Source organism: Tachyglossus aculeatus, chromosome 22 (genome assembly GCF_015852505.1).
Source record: "Tachyglossus aculeatus isolate mTacAcu1 chromosome 22, mTacAcu1.pri, whole genome shotgun sequence".
NCBI classification, from domain to species: domain Eukaryota; kingdom Metazoa; phylum Chordata; class Mammalia; order Monotremata; family Tachyglossidae; genus Tachyglossus; species Tachyglossus aculeatus.
In genome coordinates this window covers 14,839,326-14,856,612 of record NC_052087.1, presented here as the reverse complement: position 1 = coordinate 14,856,612, position 17,287 = coordinate 14,839,326, and the positions used below count along the sequence as shown (strand labels likewise).

At 38.9% G+C, this 17,287-nt stretch overlaps 1 protein-coding gene across 5 annotated transcripts in view; it reads left to right on the top strand.

Annotated features, from left to right (window-relative positions):
- The window catches only part of NELL1 (neural EGFL like 1), a 499,897-nt gene that overhangs the window by 449,168 nt on the left and 33,442 nt on the right, over positions 1-17,287 (top strand). For all 5 annotated transcript variants that reach the window (XM_038764520.1, XM_038764521.1, XM_038764519.1 and 2 more), the window contains one exon: positions 15,862-16,002. In XM_038764520.1, the coding sequence (XP_038620448.1) occupies positions 15,862-16,002 (141 nt within the window). The remainder of the gene's footprint in view (positions 1-15,861; positions 16,003-17,287) is intronic.

Genomic DNA, 17,287 nt, shown 5'->3' with positions numbered 1-17,287 from the left:
ACACTCATCACCATCTTCATCACAGTTAAATAACCATCATTAAAATGTTCATGTATTAATTTGGAGCACAATTTTAATGGTATTCTTCAATTGACCCTTTGGTGCACCATATCTTCTGAATTTTAGAATACCATCAATGTACCAGGTCAAATATCTCCAGAGCTAGAAATGTCACTTGGATTTTTAAGAAATTGGTTTACAAAGCCAGTGTGACTCTGGAAATTGCCCCAGTTTAGAGAAGGAAAATTGCACATTTTATTTCCTTTGTTCTCTCTCAAGTGCAATGCTCTACCCACAGTAGAGAGAGAGAAGGAGAAGGATTTGGCTCCAGACTGAATAAAGGGATTGAAATAGAGGGAAGTGGTTTACTTTCCCCTTCGCTTTGTATGAAATCGTGTGTGTGTTTGTGTGCACGTGTGTATGTGAGCGCTCATGCATGCTCACGTATGTCATTGGAAACTTTTGGTTCCTACATAATACCTGCCACGTCTTTTGTGTCCTCTCGTCTTGTGCTTTTTAAAAGAGTATCTAGAATTTTACCTTAGTAAACATTTTCAGGTTCCATGGAAATCAAGGATATAGTCTTCCAGCTTTAATGCACTGTAAATTCATCTCCTGGATATCTTAATTTGATGAGACTCGCTATGAACTGATAAAAAAATCAGTTTGTTGATTAAAAATGCATTTTGGTAAATTAGGTGGTTTGATTAAAATAATACATTTTTATAAAGGTCATTCCTAGCTCAAACTATATGAGCCTGAAAGTATCTCCAAATAATCTATCATTGGATTGAATTTATTATTTTTATTCTGACATACTTAAAATCCTGATAATAGTAATTTGTGATTGTAAAATCACCATACAGCTGCTTGTTCATTGGAATAATTGCAAGGATCCACCCACTAATTCATGTGTAACTCATAGTTTCTGGGCTTAATCATTTTGGTAATGCTGCTAATGACATATTTATATCACTTGTCTAATGGTCCCCAAAGGTACTCATGAAAACATATCATCATAATAACATCTCATTTTAATGCCTGCTTTAACCGATGGATCTCAAAGCAGTTTATCAATACTAGTCAATTAACCTTTAACACCCCTCCCCTCTGAAATAGATGACATCAGGCTCTTTGTGCCCAGTATTTAAAAACAACTTAAGCCAAATATGATTCATTGCAGGTATTAAACATAAAAAATATTGCACTGCACCACAATTTAGGTTTCAATGGCAGAAATATTAGAAAGGAAAATCTGATTCTGTCAATTAACTAAAATTCTTTCTATTCCATTTTGGCTCCAATTTGATCATTTCCTTTGTTGGCTTGAATTGCCACCCGTTTAAACCCCTTAACACCTTGGGTATGTTTAACATTCACGGTATTGACAAGTGGGATGTACTGGTGACTTTGAATTTAGATGGTGGTTTAACCAAAGTTTCCCTGTTTCCCCACCTTCTTGTAGCCCTGATAAGGACTCTTTTGATGCTCCATGTTAATGCAATCTGAAAGATTGTCCCAGTAGTTTTCTGCCACCATCTTGTGACTCTTTGACTTCATTAATTAGTAATTATGGAATTTATTAATCATTAAATATGTGCCAAGGACTGCACTAAGTGCTAGGGTAATCAGGATAATCAGAAGGGACAGTCTTTGTCTCACAGTCTAACAGGAGAACAGGTGTTGAACCCCCATTTTATAGATGAGGAAACTGAAGGGCAGAGAAGTGACCTTTCACACTGCAGACAAGCAGCAGACTGGAGATAAGAATCAGACAATAATGTGTAAATAGTGTGTCAATAAGTGCTTAGTAAATATGATTGATAGAACCCAGGTCTTTTGACAGCCAGGCCTGTGCTCTGTCTACTAGGCCACAAAAGGCATAAGTGACATTTGTGATACAACTAATTGGTTCTGAAGTTGGAAAGAATTGCCTAGTACCCAGTCCTTTTCCTGTGATAGCACGTCTCTCTGAATTAGCAGATTCACCACACATAGACTACAGAGACTATACTACTATTACGGACAGTTACCTACAGACTTCTCTGTGACAATAACAGATAACCAGTATTTACTTGGTAAAAATAATGATAATAGTGATGTATTTCTGAAGCTCTTACTATGTTTCAAGCACTATTACAAGTGCTGGGGTAGCTAATCAATTACAAGCTCTTCAGGTTGGACACGGTCCCTGTCCCAAGTGGGGCTCACAGTCTGAATCCTCATTTACAGATGAGGTAACTGAAGCACAGAGAAGATAAGTGACTTCTCCAAGGTCACACAGCATACAAATAGCAGGGCTAGGATTGGAATCCAGATCCTTCTTCATCAAGGAACCTTAAATCAGATCTGAGAATGAATGTACTATCCCTGATCTTGCACGGGTGCTTCATCTTATTCTCAGTTCCCCTGAAACTCAGCTGTGTTCGGCAGTTCTCTGGGGTCACACTGTTCAGGCCCTTCCTAGCCACTGTCAGACTCATTCCTTCATTCATTCAGTTCATTCAGTCATATTTTTTGAGTGCTTACTGTGTGCAGAGCACTATACCAAGCACTTTGGAAGTACAATACAACAATAAACAGACACATTCCCTGCCCACAACGAGCTTACAACCTGGATGGAGGGAGAGAGACATTCATACATTACCGATTTGTACATAAATTCTGTGGGGTTGGGAGGTGGGGGAGTGAATGAAGAGAGCAAGTCAAGGTGACAAGGAAGGGAGGGGGAAAAGAGGAAAGAGGGGCTTAATCAGGGAAGGCCTCTTGTGTCTTCAGTAAGGCTTTGAAGGGGGAGAGAATAATCATCTGTTGAATACAAGGAGGGAAAGCATTCCAGGCCAGAGGTAGGATATGGGCAAGTGCATGGTGGTGAGATAAATGAGATCAAGGTATCGTGATAAGGTTAGCATTAGAGGAACAAAGTGTGTGGGCTGGATTGTAGTAGGAGTTTAGTGAGGTGAGGTAGGAGGGAGCAAGGTGATTGAGTGTTTTAAAGCCAATGGTGAGGAGTTTTTGTATGATGCAGAGGTGGACGGGCAGCCACTGGAGTTTCCTGAGGAGTGGGGAAACATGGCCTGAATGTTCTTCTAGAAAAACGATCTGGGAAGCAGAGTGAAATATGGATTGGACTGGGGAGTGACAGGAGGCAGGGAGGTCAGCAAGGAGGCTGGAACAGTAATAATAATAATAATGGCATTTATTAAGCGCTTACTATGTGCGAAGAACTGTTCTAAGCGCTGGGGAGGTTACAAGGTGATCAGATTGTGCCGCAGGGGGCTCACAATCTTAATCCCCATTTTTACAGATGAGGTAACTGAGGCACAAAGAAGTTAAGTGACTTGTCCAAACTCACACAGCTGACAATTGGCGGAGCAGGAATTTGAACCCATGACCTCTGACTCTAAAGCCTGTGCTCTTTCCACTGAACCACACTGCTTCTCTTACGTAACCAAAGTGGAGTAGGATAAGTGATTTAATTAATGTGATATTTTGGAAGTAGAGGAAAGTGTGCATTTTAGTAGTGTTGTGAAGGTGGAATGAACTGACAGGGTTTGGTGATGGATTACGTGGGTTGAATTGAGAGAGAGGACTCAAGGATAACACCAAGGTTACAGGCCAAGATACTTCATTTCATTCTGGAGACTGCACAGGCTCTGACCTTTATTTCAGGACCAGAATTTTTATAAATTTTTCTAGTTCTCACTTCTTTGCCCAATTCCTCCTCCCCTGTAATTGGCTATGTTCCAGATGAGGTCATCAGGGTAGTGATTGGCATCTAATGTAAAACAGCTTTCCCTCTGGGAGAGTTTTCATGAGTTGAGCAGCTTACTTGTTCCAGAAATCTCTGCAACATGAGGGTTAGGCCTGATCTATTACAACAAAGGACTTTTAAATCTTATCATATTTGCTCATCTACAACATACTACCACATTTCTAGGAGGCAGCAAAAATCTAATACTTTGTCAGCTAGAGAGAGATTATGTAAAGGTTAAAAATATCTATCTCAAATTAGGGATAAATTTTGCATCAACATTTTTGGATTATCCCTTTCTTAATTTATATTCAATAATTCTTAAGCTTTAAAATACAGAAAAATTCCCTAGTCCCCTAGTTCAGTCATGTATTCATATTACTTTGCTTTTAGTTAAGCACCTTCATGATGGGCCCAGAGATTGAAAGATAACTCATGAAATTTAAAAAATATATATTTTAGAATCCTAAAAAAAGTCCATAAAGGAAAATGAATTTATCACTTTGCCAATTTCATGTCTGATAATCTATCATATAGTCTAAACTTGTTTAAAAATAACTATTAGATTTGAAAATTCTAATTTTCAGCCTCATTCATAGTTATCAGTTTAATCAATCAGTTATATCTATTGAGCACTTACTGGGTGCATAGTACCGTACTAAGGACTTAGGAGAGTACAGTGCAACAGAGTTGGTAGACACAGCCCTTGTCCACAATGAGGTATAAGCCAAAATAAGTGTTCTCTATCATGTTTCTAAGGGTGGTTGCAGGCAAAGAAGCCATGGATGCATTAGTGAATACAGTATCTAACTCAAGTGGAAAGAATGTGGTTTCAATTAAAAGTTAGAGAATTTAGAAAAGCTTAAAATAATTCCCTAAGCTTTACTTAGTGTGTTCATCAGGGTTCACAGTTGGGTCCTAATTTAATATCATGGAACATATAAGGAGAACATTTGATTTGCTGCAAACGGTTTAATGGTTCTTGTCTTTGCCAAATAATTTTATTTTGAGGTAAAAGTTTAAATGCCTGGTATATGCTCAGTTCCATAAAGGGACTGAGGAAAGCCTACCCAATCATTTAGAGTAAGACTGGTGAGAAAAGCGCATAATGGTTCAGTGGAAGGGAATTGTTTAGAATTTATCTGACACACAAATGTATTCATATACAACAGGGTCAGCTGGTTTATGTGGCCATGGGCAGGACCCAGCTGATGCTGCTGTGCAAGATACATTCTTGAACACCAATCAGCTCAATCCTGCTGTTCCATTTTGTACTGATTTGTAATTTTGTACCCTACAGTGCCATTTTAGTCAGTGAATTGTAGTTGATACCACGGGAAAAATGACTGCACAGGAAATGGTGCTTGAATAATGATGAAGGAGGCCAGCTACAATCTGCTAATTCCTGATCGAATGATCAACCGGGCTAACTCGTTTGGAAGAATTTTAGCCAGGGGCAAATGCCAAATCAAATTAAAATGAAGTTCCCCTTTCCTAGTGGGAACCTCAACATCTGTGGAGTAGTTCAAGCTACCTCCCAGCATTAAGGCTTGAAAGAAATATCTTAGAACAGTGATTTGCACATAGTAAGTGCTTAATAAATGCCATTATTATTATTATTATAAATATCTGCAATGTGGTGATTTAATGGGGAGATTCCATTATAATCAGTGAGGTGTGTTTCTGGGAATCGAACCATTCTACATAGAAAAAAAATTTAGGAGGTGAATCTCACTGATCAAGTAGATTTTTCTAGTAGGGATAATTATTACAAAGCAGAAATATTTTTGAAAAATATCCTATCACCAGATACGCTCAAAAAGGCAAATATGGATAGTGAGCTTGTTAGTGTTCTGTTTATCATTAACTGCTGTGGTAACTGAGAATTGACTGGACTGTGCAAGACTAGAAATGACTCATGATTAGGTATAATAGTGGGGTTTCCCATAATTTTCTTGGCATCACCGGAGTCCAAGTACAGGAACCTTGAGATTCTTATAGACATAGATGAACAGAGCTCATAATAGTTAAACCAGGATGTTGCAGTATGGTGTTTTGGAGCAATGATTTGTTCAACCCATTCCATTCCATTTCCTGAGGAGAATATTGGTTGCCCTAATGTAAATAGTGAAAACAACCAAAGAGAATAATTGACAATGTCCCATTTGCAACCAAAGCCTCCCTGTGGTTACTGAGTGTGCTTGACTCTCCAGCAAACTGTGGAGGAGGGTAAAAGAAAGAAGAAATAAATAGAATAACAAAGGTTTTTATTCATTCAGTCATATTTATTGAGTGCTTACTGTGTGCAGAGCACTGTACTAAGCGCTTGGAAAGTACATTTGGCAATAGAGACAATCCCTACCCAGCAATGGGGTCACAGTCTAGAAGGTGGGAGGCAGACGACAAAACAAGTAGACAGGCATCAATATAAATAGAATTATACATATTTACACATTATTAATAACATATAATAAATATGTACATATATACACAAGTGCTGTGGGATGGGGATAGAGCAGAGGGAAGGAGTCAGGGTGATGGAGAGGGGAGGAGGAGCAGAGGAAAAGGGGGCTCAGTCTAGGAAGGCCTTCTGGAGGAGGTGAGCTCTCAGTAGGGCTTTGAAGGGAGGAAGAGAGCTAGTTTGGCAGATTTGTGGAGGGAGGGCATTCCAGGCCAGGGGGATGATGTGGGCCGGGGATCGATGGCAGGACAGGCGAGAATGAGGCACAGTGATGTTTAGCACCAGAGGAGCAGGATGTGCAGGCTGGGCTGTAGAAGGACAGAAGAGAGGTGAGGTAGGAGGGGGCAAGGTGATGGAGAGCTTTGAAGCCAATAGTGAGGAGTTTTTGCTTGATTCAAAGGTTGATAGGCAACCACTGGAGATTTTTGAGGAGGGGGAGAGTGACATGCCCAGAGCGTTTCTGTAGGAAGCTAATTCGGACAGCAGATTGAAGTATAGACTGAATTGGGAAGAGGGAGGAGTTTGGAAGATCAGAAAGGAGGGCAATGAACCTGTTGTTGACCCAGGTGGAAAGAGGGGCATAGAAAAAGACAGGGCCCATCTGCATCACCATCTTTCATCAGTGTTTCCATGGGGCACCCAACTCCTTTAGAATCCAGGTCCAGTGGTGCTGTCTCTCTCTGTACTTCTCTGAATCTTAGACCTCTTTTTTCCCCCACTCTTCTACTCTTCTTACTATTCACTCATCTCAGAGAGTTCTGACGTGTCATTTTCAAACTGGCTACCTCAAGAGCATTTTGGCTAAAAGTCCTAGCTCTAAATGTTTGAGCAATAAAATAAAACACACTTTCACAAAGTGTGTGTTTGCAGTCTCCCTCTGCTACAGGCCAATTAAACTAGTAGGACATCCTGGATTCCTGTAAATATAGCCACAGATTAGCCACCGATAATGGCTTGAAGTTTTCATAGCTTGACAGATTGTACAGTTGCCAAATAAAGCCATACAAAGTTGGCTCTATGAGGTAAGACAAGCACCAAGGATTAATGTGTTGCGTGATAGGAAAGTTTCCCTCTCAAAATGCCATCTTTCCAGGAAGACTTCCTGGAATAATCAGATCAGTTCCTGCCTCCAATATAACAGTGTGGTGGGATTGTATTTTTTGTATGTTTTTTACTCTCCTTTGTTCTTTCCTCCTACAAATCAGAGCACCAAGGATTGTTACAGTAAAACCTGTCCCTGACAGCCAAAAGCTAAGAGCTCCCATAGTGCTTCCCTGTGTAGCAAAGAACTTGAGCCCCATGGTTGTCACAAGAATAACCTTTATTGCTATGTTTCCCTCCCTTACTTCAGGTGCTCCCACAGTTAACCCACTGGTGAGCAGACTAGATAAGGTTGTTATTTACTTATATACTCCTTACCTTTGATTCACCCCTTCCATGAAAGGGTGACATGATGTATCTTTTCACAGCAGTTGACCTCTCAGCTATTTTGCAAACCTGGGTTTTCTTACACATAGCTTTTATATCTTATCTGCTTCCACTTTAAATCTTATCTACAATCACTGCTTTTCACCTTACCTGTTTCTTCACAACCTGTCCTTCCACCTTTTATTCTATAGCCCTGTTGGGATCACACACAACCCAGCTCCTAGTGTCCCCTCTTTTCAGATGAGATCATGTTACATTCAGTCAGTACACTGAATTAGTAATAGGCACTTGCAGAAGATGGGATCTTTAATAGAGGTATAAAGTATGCATAATTAAGTTAATTACTGATAGGATTCAAATTTTAACACAAACACTTGAAGAAAGTTAATTTTTTTTCATAAGAACCAGAAACATCTGGTGGAGTCAACTAATAATCATCATCCTCTTTATTTTATGATACCCACAAAGTCATCTTTGCTTTCAATTATCCGCTTTCCATATAGATCTATATCTATATCTATCTCTATCTATAGATATAGATCTATATCTAGATATAGAGATAGATATAGATATCGATATAGATATATAGATATAGATATATATGTGCCCAAGCAGTTTCCTCAGGTGTTTAGAAAGTTGCGTTCATACAGGAACTAGTCACTCACACAGTTTTCACTTATGTTTTATTGGGCTTGGCTCAGGTAATAATGCTAATATTGACTTACACAAGCTGGTTGTACTACCTTCTGGACCCTTAAGCAGCATAGCCTAGTGGATAGAGCACGGGCCTGGGAGTAAGAAGGACATGGGTTCTAATCTCAGCTCTTCCACTTGTCTGCTGTGTGACCTTGGGCAAGTCATTTAACTTCTCTGTACCTCAGTTACATCATCATCAAGAAGCAGCATGGCTTAGTGGAAAGAGCGTGGGCTTGGGAGTCAGAGGTCGTGGGTTCCAATCCCGACTCTGCCACTTATCAGCTGTGTGACTTTGGGCAAGTCACTTGACTTCTCTGTGCCTCAGTAACCACATCTGTAAAATGTGGATTAAGACCGTGAGCCCCACGAAGGACAACCTGACTGCCTTGTATCTACCCCAGTGCTTAGAACAGTTTTTGGCACATAATAAGTAATAACAAATACCATCATTATTATTATTATCATCTGTAAAATGGGGATTAAGGCTATGAGCCTCATGTAGGACAGTGACTGTGTCCAACCTGATTAGCTTGTATTTACTCCAATGCTTAGAACAGTGTTGACAAATACCATCATTATTATTATTATTAGTGCAGTTTTCACAAATAAATTTTTTGTCAACATACAAACAGGGTACTTCCCTAGTAACACCCAGACTCCAATGAAATGAAGTTTTAGATCTATATAGATCTGTATGTTCAGGACAATATTTACTTTGTACTTAATTTCTTTTACTACTTACCAAAGAGCAAAGTGAAGGACATGTTTTGTTTTAGATAAATTGTAATGTTCTTAGAACTGAAGGAAAAATGGTTTTTACTTTAAAAACGCTCTGCCTCATTTTGACATGCTACTGCAGAACAAAATAATTTTCTCTTGCTGTAATCACAGTCACTGAGAATGCCAAAGTATTTAAAAAAGGATTGGTTTATTTGAATTCTTCATTTTTTCAGTGGGGTTTGAAATCTCTCATTTAGAGGTTAAAATATCCTTTTTATCATGTCTGTGCCAATACCTCTATGAATAATGCATTATACAGGAATACACAAAGTAAAAATCATAGGCATATTCTCATAAGACAGTATTAACATCAGGAATTAATTCAAACCTAACATGGCTTCCTCCTCTAAAGGAAAATAAATGGATCACTTAAAATACACCGTAACAGAGTTTCATAGACACATGAAAAATTCTAGACTAGAACCAAATTAGTAATAGGAGAACTTTAATATGGGTTATTGGCTGCTCTTCAGGAATTTGTACTGGATTTTTTTTAAATTATTGGACACTGAGTGGATTGGGACATTCTCACAGATAAAAGATATGGAGGTGTGAGCTCAGATATGGGAAGGAACTTTGTTGGGGCCAAATGGTGGCCACTCTAATTTCATCTCTGTCACAGAGTTTTTCATTGGTTTATAGTAATCATACAGTAATCTCTTAGTCTTATATAGCTCATAAGAATTTAAAAATTATAATAGTGATATTTTTAAGTACTTACTACATGCTAAGCACTGTACTAAGCACTGAGAGACAGAACTGTTATTGAATCCTCATTTCAGAGATGAGGAAACAGAGCCACAGAGAAGTTAAATGAGTCTCCCATGGTCACACAGGAGGCAAGTGGTAGAGATGGGATTAAAGCCCAGGTTCTTTTACTCCCAGGCCAGTGCTCTTTGAATTTATAAGTACTTAAAGGAAAATTTGTATTCATAGAAACAGACAGAATTTAACAACTAAACATCATTTGTAACATTTTACAATTATTTGTGAAGCTCTTAACACCTTCTTTGATTTTCTCTGACAACAGAGATTGATTTGTCTTCCATTTGGGAAATTGTGAGGCCATTTAGTTTTAAAATATCTGTCTCTTTCTATGATTATCTCTCCAGTCTCCCTGTCTCTTCCTCTCTGCCTCTCCCAGCCCTTAGGACCCTTCTGGAGCCTTTTCTTTGCCTTCGACTGTTAACGTATAACTCAGATTATTTAAACTTTCTTTGTTTCCTTGCCTCTGACTACTCTTTGGGTTCTATCTCCTATCTTCAGTTCATTCATTCAATCCTATTTATTGAGCGATTATTGTGTGCAGAGCACTGTAGTAAGACAATCCCTACCCAACAACGGGCTCAGAATCTATGACGGGCTCATTTCTTTTCTATCTCCTGACGTTTTGCTCAATGCCTCATGCATGGCCCCTTAGTCATTGTTCCCTCCTACCCCCTTTTTTACTCTTTCTGCTTATGGAGCTGTTAGTCCCTTATTCAGAAGTTTTGTGCATCCTCTCTTTTCTCACCCATTTCCTGCAGTGCTCTTCTTTTCCTTCTGATTATGCCTTGTCTCTTGTTTACTGAGACTCACTGTCATGCCTCTCACACACCATTTACTCAGCTTTCCTTTCTTTTTCTATATACAGTAAATAAGCATCCTTGATTAACCTCTAGTATTCTGGGTCATATCAACCCAACAGGCACTTCTGCCCTTAAATATGTATTTATATCGATAGTAACCACGTGTGTTTATGTCAATTATACATTCAATTGGGAGATTTATTGTGTACAATCTGTGTAAAACACTGTTCTAAGAGCTTGGGGAGTACACTAGAGTTAGTAGACATAATCTCTGCCTTCAAAGAGTTTACACTCTGGTGGGAGAGACCCACTAAAGTCAATTGCAGGTAGGGGGAAGCAACAGTTTAAACGGATGTGCATAAGTGTGTGGTGGGAGGGTGAGTATCCAAATGGATAGATGACATACAAGTGCTAAGGAGGCAGGAGGACAAGAAGTTAGGAAAAGCAAGAAAAGTTTCCCAGAGGAGAATTTAAGAGCCTTGAAGATGAGGCGAACAGTGGTCCAACAGATATGAAAGACAGTTTAATGGAGAAGAGGAGGTATGAACAAGAGTTTGACAGAAAGAAGAATTAGGTATACTGAGTCGGTTAGGTTAAGAGGAGTGAACCGTGCAAGCTGGCGTATGGCAGGAGAAAAGTGATAAATTAATTTCGTTGTAGTGAGGGAACATGTCTTCTAACTCTGCTGTATTGTAGTCTCCCAAGTGCTTAGTACAGTGCCCTGCACACAGTAAGCGCTCAATAAATACGATTGAATGAAATGAATGAATATTAAGTGCTCAATAAATACCATTGGCTGATTAATTGATAAGTAAAGAAGCGAGAAGAAGTAAAGAAGTAGAGAAGCAGCATGGCTCAGTGGAAAGAGCACGGGCTTGAGAGTCAGAGGTCATGGGTTCTAATCCTGGCTCTGCCACTTTTCAGCTGTGTGACTTTGGGTAAGTCACTTAACTTCTCTGTGCCTCATCTGTAAAAAGGGGATTAAGACTGTGAGCCCCACGTGGGACAACCTGATCACCTTGTATCACCTCCAGTGCTTAGAACAGTGCTTTGCAAATAGTAAGTGCCATATTATTATTTATTTTATTTAAAGGGAAGAGGGTTGAGTGAGTACCATAAAAGCAATAATCAAGAGGACCATCTTGATGCAGATAGAAATGGGCAACTTTTGGAGGCTTTTGAGAAGCAGGGAGATGTGTTCAAAACGTGTTTTAGAAAAATGTTTTGGGCAGCAAAGTATAGACTGGAAGGAGAGAGACTAGAGCAAGGGAGGACTTTGAGGAGGGTAATAAAACAAATGCTCAGATCAGTGTGGCAGTAGTTTGGACATAGAGAGCAGGTCCTAGAGATGTGTGTAGAAAGAACGGACAAAATTTAGTGACTAATTGAACGTGGAGGTTGAAAGAGAGAGGAAAGTCAAGCAACATTCTGATGCTGTGGGCTTGTGAGATGGAAGGATGGTGATATTTGCAACAGGAATGGAAAACTTAGGAGGATAAGAGGATATAGGGAGGAATAAGTACAGAGGTTTGCAAACAATGGGCATTCAGTAAATACCATCATACATACAACTATCAGTAGTTATATCTTCACATAAGAAAAAAAATTGATGTGCAGCTTAACATTTTAGAAGCTGATTGTCATTGAAAATGTTGTACTGACATAAAAAACTATAAAAAAATACCTTTAATCAACTTAATAGGGTGTTACTTGACAAAGAAATGAAATATTTAGTGATGCATTAGAATGCAAATCTTTGCTTGTGTAAAATTATATGAAGATATTGATATAGGCAAAACATATGGCATTTTTAATACAACATCATGCACATGGAATTAGAAATGGCTATGCTAGAACATAAAAAGGGAGATGGTTTAGTACCCAAACTTCCTCTGTAGCATGATGCAGAGAGAAAGAATATCCAATGACCTCTTCAACATCAAATCTAATATATTAATCATCTATACAGGATGCAAGCAGGCGCTTTAATGGTAAAGAAATGAGAACTGGATCTTCTTCATGTAACTCACTGCCAGCTATGGAAAGCTCCAACCAGCAAGCAGATGCACTCTTCCACTGCAGCCACCCTCACCTGCTAGATTTTATCCAAATGCTTAATGCATGGCGGTGCATTCAATAATAATAAAATCAAAAATTGGTGGAGCCAAAACACTATCTACTGTACATATTACCATTCAAAATTTGGAGGTCTTCAAGACTTCCTAGAAGATACACGACTTCCACTCTAGGTTGACACTTCTATGTTGTTACATAATCTATATTAGACGTTTAAGATGTAGGAAATCTTTTTCCTTTATAGCCCTCACAAATCTCCTGATATCATGGTAATATTAGCATTCCTTGTAAGTGCAAACTGAGTCCACATATATTGTCCTGTATTTGTCAGCAATGATGTATTGTTCTTATAATTTTCTTAAAACAGGGAGAGGACAATAGAATGTTCAAGGGCTCTTCATTGATTTTTTTCCTCTCCTGTTAGTTTTTGTGAATGTCCCTGTAAATAATGTAGGATAGGTTAAGAATCCTACATTAAGGAACTGGAAAAGTTTTCCTTGTTTTTTTTTTTGGGCAGGAGAAAGGTTGTAATGTTACCTTGTGCTCTGAAGAGAAGGATATACAGAAAACTGTTGCTGGAATGGAATTGATGACACAAAGTTATTGTAATTATTCATCTTTATCCTTATGTGTATGTTCCTCCTTCAGTGCTTTAGTGACCTAGTGGGTAGAGAACAGTTTACAGAGTCATAGAATGTGAGTTCTAATTCTGGCTCTGTCACTTGCTTGTTGTGCGACCTTGGGCAAGTCATTTAACTTCTCTATGGCTCAGTTACTTCATCTGTAAAATGAGCATAAAATACCTGTTTTACCTCCCTCATAAGCTGTGAGTTCCAGGTGGGACTCTGTCTGACCTATTAACTTTTATATACTCTAGAGCTCTGTACAATTTTTAGCATATTAGTAAGTGCTTAACCAAAAACACAATTATTATCATTAGAACACAATGTCTTCGATTCCACCATATTAATTCCTTTAAAGGCAGCCTATTATTTGGATAGCAGTCTTCCGCAGACTTGATCAATTCATCTTAGAAGGAATCAGTTTGGAAAATAAACTTAAGAAAACTCTACTGATTTTGCAAATTAAAGAGAAGTAAAAGTGAATGTGGACAGAGGTCAAGTGATGGAAGTAATTTGCGGTTCAGGACTCCTGAGATTCCGTGAATGTTCATGAAGGGAATGAAATAAGAAGCACCGATTGAGGGGATTCATTTGCAGATTACCTGCAGTAGCAAAGTCGTGCACTTTCCAAATAGGATTAAACTGGTTCCGTCAGGCGTGACATGTGAAAAGATCATGGTTATAAATTCCATTTGCCATAATGAATTGAGGAGCTTGAGTAGTAAGTAGAAATCATCATTGATGGGCAGTTAAATGTGAGTGTCATTTTGATGGAGGAATTAGCTTCTCAAAATCGGTAAGGAATGGACGGGAATTGAAAGCAGAGATTAATGTAAAGCAATTTAATGATATTTGGGAGCAAGCAACAAATAGGGATGGAAATAAACCTTGATCATGTGAATCCTCTGAGAATAATTACATTTGTTCAGTTTAAGCAGAGTAAGAATGATTGTTTTCTCCGCTAGATTTTCTGTTGCATTCTCTTGTCAATTTAAGCAACAGTAAGAAAAGGACAATTAACAATAACCCCTTTTATGAGGGCTGGTTGTGCAATGTATTGTGAGAAAGTGGCTAGATATGATTCAAAGAAATTCTTTAGGTTACAGGAACAGATTCCTCACTGAGCCTTCTCAGACACAGTTACATGAGCTTCTTTCTTGCTTTATTCACTGTTGCCTGATAGGTATAAATCTCAGCCGACAAAAGCAGCTCAAACTGCCTTCATTCATAATTTCTTAGAACCCCTGTAGTGTTCTTGAAAACTGCCCAGGTTTAAAAATAAAGGGAGTTTAGCCTGAACAGAAGAAACAACCAATTTTATGAACATCATGGAACTGTAACAGCTTCTTAATTATACCAAGGTTACATGTAAAATTAATTTGGTAACGTTTAATTATGGCCCTTGCAAAGCAGCGTATGTGTGCAGAGAACAACAGCCAGGTGCCGAATAGTAATCAGCCAAGGTTATTACATATTATGGGTTCTAAATTAAATAAGTTTTAGAGAATACCTTTATAAAATGCAACATATGGTGATTGGAAATACAGGGAATTAAGTTTTGGTTTCCACTCAAAAAATAACAAAAGTTGATTTTTGTGTTTTTTTTCTGGGTGACCTTGCATTGCGTCTTATGGGCACATACAATCTACTCTTTTGTCAAGTGTGGAGTTATTTTGCTGAGCACCTTTGGGTTTCACAGTAGGCAAATCAGGTGGAGTCCCCTTTCCCTTTCTACTGCCATCTGTCCATGTGTCATCAGCCTCATAGGGTTTTGAATTGGAATATCCACTTGAGGACCCCTCTATATTCTGAATCCACTAGTTCAAGCGATCATGGTATTCATTAAGGGCTAACTCTGTACAGAGCACTATGCTACACACTTAAGAAATTACAACAGACCTGGTAGACATGTTCCTTGCCCACAAGGGGCTAATAATCTAGTGGGACTGGCAACACTAGTTGTCAGTAATCCTGAAAATAGCACAGCTGGATGGTTCAAAATGCAATCACATCTTCATTTAGAACTTGAAGTCTTTAGTCCTATTAGAGTGTGAGCCCCATGAGGAATGGGGACCATGTTATCCCAACTATTTATTTTCTTCCAGTGCTTTGTACTTTGTTCTGAACACTGTAAGGTTTAATTAATACTATCACTAGTACTACTATTAGCTATATGTAATATATTTCTAGGGTAATTTTACTGAGGGGGGATGTGGAGTCCCTCTGGGATAGTTTTTCTGATGAAAGGAGATTATTTTATTTGACTTAGTTCAGTCCTCCCTTGAGGCTGGGAGATGGACTAGATAACCTCAGCATCTAGAATAAGATTGATATACTCATATATTTTATTTTAAATGATGTATTGATATTTTAATGTTCTTTTAAAGAAGCAGTTATAATGGAAGTATCAAGTGAAATTAACTCCCTGGGTGGCTTGTGTTTTTTTTTGTTTTGTTTTGTGTTTTTCTGAGGCAGATATTGATGAATGTGAGGAAGGAATCATTGAGTGTCACAACCACTCGCGCTGCGTTAACCTACCAGGGTGGTACCACTGTGAGTGCAGAAGCGGTTTCCATGACAATGGGACCTACTCAGTTTCCGGGGAGTCCTGTATTGGTAAGCAGTTTTCAGTCAAGAATTTGTTCCTCTTAGTCTAATGTTTTAAAGACAGGGTATCCCATTTTGCTGTTAAATGCAATGGCAACAATAGACTGTAAATAGTCATTTCTAGTAGGAAGGGTAGTAATAACATTTATTGTATGGCCACTGTGTGCTTGGGAAGTACAGAAAAAGGAGTGGCACATTCCCTGTCCATAAGAATCTTACATTATTAAGGGGGATGGAGTGCTCACTCATGAACATATTTACAAATTGAGTATTTAATTTGAGTTCTCAATTTGTAAACATTCTATTGTACAATGAAATACATATATATATATATACAAAATCGATGCATGGTATAATTAAGGACCTAAATGCTTGAGATGGCTGATGGGTTTATATGACTGGAGGTGTTGGGAATTTATTGGTGGAAGATGAGGAAATTTGTAAGGGGTTTGAATGTGGCAAGGACTGCAGTTTGTAGGTTTTGGGAAGGGTGAGAGTTCCGAGCCAGAGGAACAGCATAATTAAATGGACAGAGGGGAAAAGTCGAGAGCAAGGCGGTATAGTCAGGTTGGTTTGGAGTAAAAAGGACATGAAGGAAAGAGTGTAGGAATGAAAGGTAAAGATGAAGAGAGCAGGTCTGTGCAGTGGGAGAGTCTTGAAGCTGATAGTAAGATTTTGCTTGATGTGGAGATACACAGAAGGCCAATAGAAATTAAACAAATTAAACATGTCCAAAACTGAACTGTTCTTCCCACCCAAACCCTTCCCTCCCCTTGTCTTTCTTATCACTGTAGATAATACTACTATCCTCCCTGTCTCACAATTCCATAACTTTGTGTTATCCTCAACTCATGTGTCTTATTTCACCAACATATTCTATCTGTCACTATGTCCTGTTGGTTTCATCATCACAACATTACTAAAATCCACCCTTTTCCCTCCATTCAAACTGCCATCATGCTGATCCAAGCACTTATCCTATCCCGCATTTACTACTGCATCTGCCTCCTTGCGGACCTCCCAGTCTCCTGTCCCTCCCCACTCCAATCCATACGTCATTCTTCTGCGTGAATCATTTACCAACAAAAATGCTCAGTCCATGTCTCCCCACTCTTCAAGAACCTCCAGTGGTTGCCCAGCCACCATCGCATTAAACAGAAGCTCCTTACCCTTGGTTTTAATTCACTCAATCAGTTTACCCCATCCTATCTCACCTCACTGACCTCCTACTACAGCCCAGTCCACACACTCAATTCCTGTGCCCCTATCTCATCTATCTTTCCATCAGCCCCTT